We start from the raw sequence: 7,425 nt of genomic DNA, 5'->3' as shown, positions 1-7,425 counted from the left end.
TATGATATGACATAAAATTTATTTTCCTGCGGTTATTTTCTTGTTTTATATTTGGGGTATTTTACTCAATATTATTTTGTTTGATTTTATTTTGAACGACCAATTTTACTTCCTAAATTGCTTATTGTAGTTTTTTTGATAAATAAATAAAATTATTAGTGAAGACCGACGAAGACCATTTTGCACAAAGTTAATATTTTGTCACATTCAAACATGAAAGGGACTTTCAAACTGTTGCAACAAAGCTTCCATCTAAATCATTGTCTGAAATATCATAATATGATGTAGCATTACAAATTCCCTTAATTTGAACTAATGGGCGTCGCCTAAACCACAGTATCTGGACAGAGTATCGACATCCTTTCCGCCAGTTAGTGCATTTAATTAAATTCGTAAATCCAGCAGGTGGCGACACTAACAGTCACACAGAGATACTTTTATTTCCTGGTCAACGACTCTTCCTTTCCTGTCGGCCATTTGTCGTATACGGTGGGTTTCTGACGAGCTCTCGTCTTAAAACGTTTAAAATTGATCATATATCCGCACATAGCCGTTTTTTCTTTGAGGTTCGTCAAAGTTAATGTTACTGTGTTACTGAAGGTTGTGTGTCGATGGTGGTTTTTGCAGAAATTGTGCGTAAATAACAGACGTTTGTCGGGTAGTGTGAGCAGCCACATGCGGCCGTGCTGTGCGCTCCCTAAGCTAACTGATGCTAACTGATGCTAGCTGGCGAACAGCGTTGAGTCACATTCAGAAAAAGTTGCAATTTCTATATCTACAGTGTTAATTTCTGCTGCTTTAACGTTGGATTTTATTAAAAAAAGACGCGGCTGTTAAAACTTATTTTTTATATGGGCTAGTTTGTTTGTTAGCAGGGTTACGGTTTTTAGTTAGCATCAGAGACAACGCGTCTGGTCCTCTGATGTCTTTTTAATCTAATATTTGTCTCCTTCAGATTTGTAGGCGACCACCTATACAACCTTTGAAACATGCAGAACGACGCTGGTGAGTTTGTGGACCTCTACGTCCCACGTAAATGGTGAGTGCCTTAACATTTATATTGGGGTGGAGGATTTTTGGGGAACTGTCTGTAGTTACACAGTGGAAAATACACCTGGCTAGCAAGAGAAAATGTTTTGAGTTTTCCTTGAGGCTCAGTTTGAAAGCTTTGTTTCATGTTGGGAGCAGTGTGACAGTATGAAAGACAGGGTATCTGTAAGTCCTGCAGTCTCAAAGAGTGTTAAATTGAGTTTCCTTCAGTGGCCCCTTAAAGTTATCCTTTTATTTTATTATTATATAATTATTTTAACCAAGCTATAATGTTATTTAGAAAACTATTTTGGCAGTAGAGCTGAAACATTTCATAATTTTCAATCAAAACTAGTGAAAATGCGAACTATAAAGATTTGCACTTTTTCTATGCCACAAGATTGTAAACTGAGTATTTGGAGATGTTTTGGGTTTTTGCACTCAGATTTTCAAAACAAGACATTTGAAGACATCAGCTCCACAAGCAAAAATGTATAGCTAATATTTATTAATTTATTTTGTGTTTAAGCTTCTAGAATATGAATACAAAGCCTTAGATTGCTGGCTGCCAGTACACTTTATAAACGCAACATTACATTACCAAGAAGCTCAAAATTTCTTAACTGGCAAATGTCAATTTTTGCAAAATCTTTGGAAAAAAGAAAAAAATTTAAAAAATTTATTTATTTTATGTGGCTAATACTACTGAAAAGTGTGGTGTGTGATTTGATGATAAACTATTAAAATAATTCTTCTGGGATACATCATTATTTAAGATGCATTTAACTGTGTGTTTTAAGTGATTTTAAAAAGGTCTTAAAAAGTCATAAATTAATCTTGGTGGCCCCTGCAGAAACCCTACAATGATGGTGATACTAATAATACTATTTGTGTATTGCAGCTCTGCTAGCAACAGAATCATTGGAGCCAAGGACCATGCCTCCATTCAGATCAACATTGCTGAGGTAAAAATCTGTTCTGTTTAAGAACTTAAGTCTTAGTCACATTAAAGATATGTTCTGCTTTATTTGTGGATGTTACCAGTTGCTAACACATTTTTGCAGACAGTTAAGAAAGAGTTACAGAAAGTCAGTATGTTGATTCTGTTCTGATTCTCTTTTTGTTGGAGATTTTTGTTATATTTGCCCTGCCATTGACATGCAGCAAATTTTTATTTTTTTATTTTTTGGTGATGAAAATCAAATGGCATGGTTTATGTGTAATTCATCACAGTGAAGATTAAACCTAAATAATTTGTATGTTACATTGTTGTTGTCTGCTGATTAAGTTGAAATACAGATAGGGGTAAAAGGTCTACACTGAAATACATGCATGCATACAAGCATGCGTTTGTAAATGGTGAAAATGTTATGATGAATTATGATTGGGGGTCAGTACCTGTAACCCGCCAAACCACTGGTGTCGTACTTTTCAGATATTAGCAGGTTGTCCTGTTTTCAAGGATTTTTTTTTTTTTTTTTTTGAGATGCAAAACTGTTGTGAAGTTTAAGAACTTGAGTATTAACACAAAACAGCTTAAATTAGCAGAAAACCCACAAGTTTCCTGTTTGCAGCAGTTGTTTTGAAGTATAAATGTTGTTCTGTGCTCTGTCCTCTGCAGGTTGACAAGGTGACCGGTCGTTTCAACGGTCAGTTCAAGACCTACGCTATCTGTGGCGCCATCCGCAGAATGGTAAGTTGGAGCTGAATGTCTGTTGTGTTGTACTTTGCCTGCTGTCATATGTGGACAGAAAAGTCATCAGGATTATCTTTACTTGGAGACTCATGTAAAATGTTCTAATTATGGGGTGAAGTCATTATTTTAAATATTCATCAATTTGCCCTATTTAGAAAACTGAACAGGTAGATTAAATATGTCAAATCTGGTTTGTCAAATATACTTTTTTCTTTTCGCTTCTTTTTTTTTTGTGACATAATATCAGTGTACCAAGTGTGCATTAACTTCTATTTTCTTTTTGTCAAGTATTTAACTAGGGTGTGATTTATTCTGGAACCTACTAATTAATTAATGATAGAAAGTAGTGTTTTAACATAATTTGGAATATTTAGTAATTTCAGATATAATTATTTAAGGACAGAATTAGGCAAGTGTGCAGGGACACTGGTTTTTATATATATATATATAAACAATCTTGACATGGACCTCCTAAGATTTATTTTATAATGGTGACACTTTTCTAAATTATCAACCTAGCGACTGGGTTATAAAAAAAACTTCTCTAATAATTAAAAGGACTATAATAAGTGCATCATGAGAGCTTTTGAAAATGCAAATCTTAAAACTTTCTTTCCCACATATGTCCAACTTCCCCGCACTTATTTCTCAGACTCATCTCTCCTGTTCGTGTATCTCACTCACTGACTTGAGTCGCAATGATTGGCTGAATAGCACCATGTGCCCAGTACTGTAAAGGCTACAAAAGCTGGTTAAAACAGAATTGCTCCCTCAGAATTTGACAATTCTCAATAATTTTATAGGTTATTGACCCAGATGGAGTCTCAAACCCTATACTCTGTACTTGAAACCTGCATCTGCACGGAGATAACGGATTGTTTTTCCTTCTACAGGGTGAGTCTGATGACTCTATCCTGAGGCTGGCAAAGAATGACACCATTGTCGCAAAGTAAGAACCCGTCCTAAAATTACAGTTGAAGCATGCATGAATAAATACAGGGATTAATAATCTGTGTAGTGTATCTATATGAAATTTAACTGAGTAAATTCAGGCAGGATGTTTATCAGTATAGAATCTGTATCTGCTGAACTGGATTTGGCAACTAAAACCCTTTTCCCTTTCTGGCTGTTGTTTTACAGGACCTTTTGAGTGACGCTGGAGCTATGGGGACTTTGTAAAATAAAATGGATGAAAAAAAAAACTTTTGTTGCCATTGTTGTAATTTCTTAATAACTCTTGAAAGGCATGAACAGGTCATGTGTTCCTTACAGCAAGTATGTCAGTTAACAATCTCAAATCAGTTGATTGTCATCAGTTTTCAACAGCCTTCCTCTGTTGCACCAAGATGTGGAAGCAGTGGAATAAACTGGTTAACTTTTGGTTTAAAATTGTAAAGATATCCAGATGAGGACAGACAATGTGGTCAGCATTTTAATTTGGTAACTGCCAAGGTATACAGACAAATGCTAAGTTTAGTGTTATTATCTTAGAGGGGTTTTTTGTCAGATCAAAAATGTTTTATCCGAGTCCCGTTTTAAAGTCAACATCATCTGTGCATCAAATGTTCTAAAATTCACCAGTAAGTGCAGGTATTGATACAAAGTACAATGATAGAAGAAAAGATGCGTATGAGAAATATGTTAATTTTTGATACATGAGATGTTTCTTGATTGGTGAAGTTAAGTTTCCAATAACTCTAAAAATGTTGATACACAGTGGTTTATTATTGACTATTCACCATGCTGTGTAGGTGATATGTGCTGCTCATGAACTGTAAGTGATAAAGCTGGAGAAAAGATCCAGTTGAGTTTTAAGACAAACTGTATGGTGAGGTTTTACAGAGACATTCACGCAGATTAACAATGCAAAAAGGTTAGAAATTGATTACATCTAGTTGGATATGAAACCAAAATTTGTCACAGACTTAACATTTTTACATCACTTCTACAAAATGTGTAACTTACATGTTCACAGCTCAACATCCAGTTTATGCTGAATGAACCTCAACAATTACAGACTACTGGAGGATAAACTAGTCACATTATTAACAGAAATCCACCCTCGCTGTAGCTCTTTGTGACCAGCAGGGGGCAGCATGTGACAGGAAATCAAGTTTCCTTCAAAACCAGAGAAACCTGTTCATGTTTCCAAAAGGATTGCAGACAGAAGGGGAACTTCTACATCTTCACATTCATATCACTTTTATATATTTTTTGTCTTGCAATATATTTAAAACTTTAAAACTTTTTTTTTTACTAATAGAAAAAGGTTGTGGCGGCCAATTTCCCCTCAAATTTGTAAAACAGCGCCTCCCGGGGAATACACATCCGCTAATTGTCAGTTTGTGTGATGGAAGAGGGTTTCACCACGAACAGGTGTGAGGTATTTAGTATCAGCATATCATAAATATGCCACATCAAAAGTGTAATTGGTGTGGAAACTAGCCTCAGTCCGACTTTACTCCAGTAATGAAAGTTTGTTTTAAACACAACTGGGAGAGTTGGTTAGTTTTTGCTAATGATGATGGCTACCGGACATTTAAGACTAGACTAGCTTAGCTTAGCTTAGCTTAGCTTAGCTTAGCTTAGCTAGTTAGCGAGAGACAATTAAAGGACGATGCATTTTGGCGACAAACAAACATAAAATAGAAGAAACCTATCTAGTAAGTAAAGTTAGAGGAATCATACCGGTGGTTTTGCACTTTTTAGCCCCTTAGCTAGTTTTGTGGATGTAGCTTGTTTCTCCAAGCAGCCATTTGCTTCCTCTCACGTTTATATGGTTTTAGTTTAAATTCAGTTTGGAAGCAAACTTACATAAGCCTGTAAACCAGTGCCACGTTTAAACACAATGTCAACACAAATGATTTTGATTGTTTTCAGTGTTTCAGATTCTACAGATTTTCATACCATTTTTAAATGAGTGGAAGCTGTAGTCGTTGGGCAAAACTAAACTAAAATCTAAAACTGCACTGCACACGTGAAAACATGATTTGTTAAATGTTACATAGAATAATGTAACTGTATTTGAAGTTAGGACAACTGACAGAAGACACTTTACTAATCAGCCTAAATATCAATGGGACTCCCTATTGTCCTCTTCAAATAAGTTTAGTTTAATGCTCTTTCTGGATGCTCTGGCTTTACTAATGGCCAAATGTCCGGCTGTAGCTTTGTATGTTAACGTGTTGTGTAGTCTGTTGTGATTATGTGAGCATACTGCCCAATTGTATTGGATCTTGTTTTAAGTTTTTTCTCCTAGCTCACCACCGTTAACATTGATGGCTGTACAGTTACAATAACACTAATATTGGACTCCTGTTGCAGGTGGATTTTTACTTTTTTTTTTACTTGTAGTCAAGGTGTGTTATATTCTACTGTCTCTCTGCACCATCTGTCTTTCAAAGAATGAACGAGCAATTGAAATAGAGGTCATAGTGGGAATAACAGGGCAAAGTGAAGGCATAGGGAGGTTACAGTGGTAATTTAGGCTAAACACAATGTGGAGGAGATGGGCCAGTGGTGTGTGAGATCGGTTTGAGGGCATCTTTAACCTTGCACAACCTTAATGATAGCTGTCATCAACTGCTGCTTTATGGTGTTGTTCCCATACATTCTCCCTCTTTTTTCCCCCTCCGTCAGGTGAGTAGACAGCAGATAAGAAGTATTTCATAATTGTCTTCATCACCTCCTCTCCTTTTCCCTTCAATGGCTTTTTCCCAGAAGCGCTGGTTGGACTGTGCACCGAGGTATGTGAATATTTACCTCATCTCCCATGTGCTTCCACTGAAAAACACTCAAAGTGCTTTTACCCTGTTGAGTTCACATATACTGAAATATGACCTGTGACTCTGCTGTTTGCTCACTCAAACATAATAGTTTGCGTCTCACCATGCAGTTTTATAGAATAATGCAAAAGGAAAAAAACAAATTAATGGAAGAAATTGATGTAGCAAAAGCTGCTATGATTTAAGCTTTTTAAGATACCCACACAGCACTGGTTGATCGGTAACTAGCTCTCACCTTCTGAACAGTCTCTCTCTCTCTCTCTCTCTCCGCCCCCTTTTCTCTCAGGTGAAATGACAGAGTCCAGTGAATGTGTTCTGCAGTTAAGCCTTTTAGTTACATCACTTCCCGTCGACGGGAAAATTACATGCCCCAAACATGTACCGTGAGAAAAACTCTCATGAGCTGCAGACCATCCTCGTCTCTCATGTGGTAGGTAACTGTTGCGTGTGGAGACTCAGAGAGAGAAAGAGGCTTGGACGTTTTTGTTTTTGTTTTTTTTGTTTTTTCAAAAAAGGCTAAAAGGCCATATTGAAGTTGGAGTAGGTCAGAATGATTTATAACATGGCTAAATGAGCCCTGTGGGGCTCTAATGCTCATTACTTTGTAAAACAAAATTGTTGGATGGATAAAGAAAGCTATTCTTAGATTCTTACCACTAATGACCCAGCAACCCTATAAGGATAAGCGGTATGGATGATGGATGGTTGGATTTTATCCCGCACACTGCTCTTGCTCAGAATCACAATTTATTAGATAGATACATACATACATACATACATACATACTTTATTTATCCCCTAGGGGAAATTCAGGAATTTATATTATTTATAAATATTGATCCTAATGTTTCAGTCTCTTGAGACCTTTGTCAGAAGTATTTAAGTATTTAAATACGTCTGACAAAGGTCTGGATT

At 36.2% G+C, this 7,425-nt stretch overlaps 1 protein-coding gene across 2 annotated transcripts; it reads left to right on the top strand.

The window, feature by feature from the left end:
• The first annotated feature begins 411 nt into the window (after positions 1-411).
• On the top strand, positions 412-3,967 carry rps21 (ribosomal protein S21). Of its 2 annotated transcripts, XM_056383890.1 has the most exons (6): positions 416-489; positions 956-1,039; positions 1,931-1,994; positions 2,651-2,722; positions 3,619-3,674; positions 3,866-3,967. In XM_056383890.1, exons 2-6 carry the CDS (start codon positions 990-992, stop codon positions 3,873-3,875), a joined length of 252 nt encoding a protein of 83 aa, XP_056239865.1. In that variant the 5' UTR covers positions 416-489; positions 956-989; the 3' UTR covers positions 3,876-3,967. The 2 variants fall into 2 exon arrangements, with proteins under 2 accessions (XP_056239866.1, XP_056239865.1); XM_056383891.1 differs by lacking the exon at positions 3,866-3,967 and having other exon boundaries at positions 412-489; positions 3,619-3,678.
• The last annotated feature ends 3,458 nt before the right edge of the window (positions 3,968-7,425 follow it).

Source organism: Seriola aureovittata, chromosome 9, assembly GCF_021018895.1.
Source record: "Seriola aureovittata isolate HTS-2021-v1 ecotype China chromosome 9, ASM2101889v1, whole genome shotgun sequence".
Classification (NCBI taxonomy): Eukaryota; Metazoa; Chordata; class Actinopteri; order Carangiformes; family Carangidae; genus Seriola; species Seriola aureovittata.
Note: the sequence above shows the minus strand (reverse complement) of the source record. Positions and strands in the feature narration are given on the sequence as shown.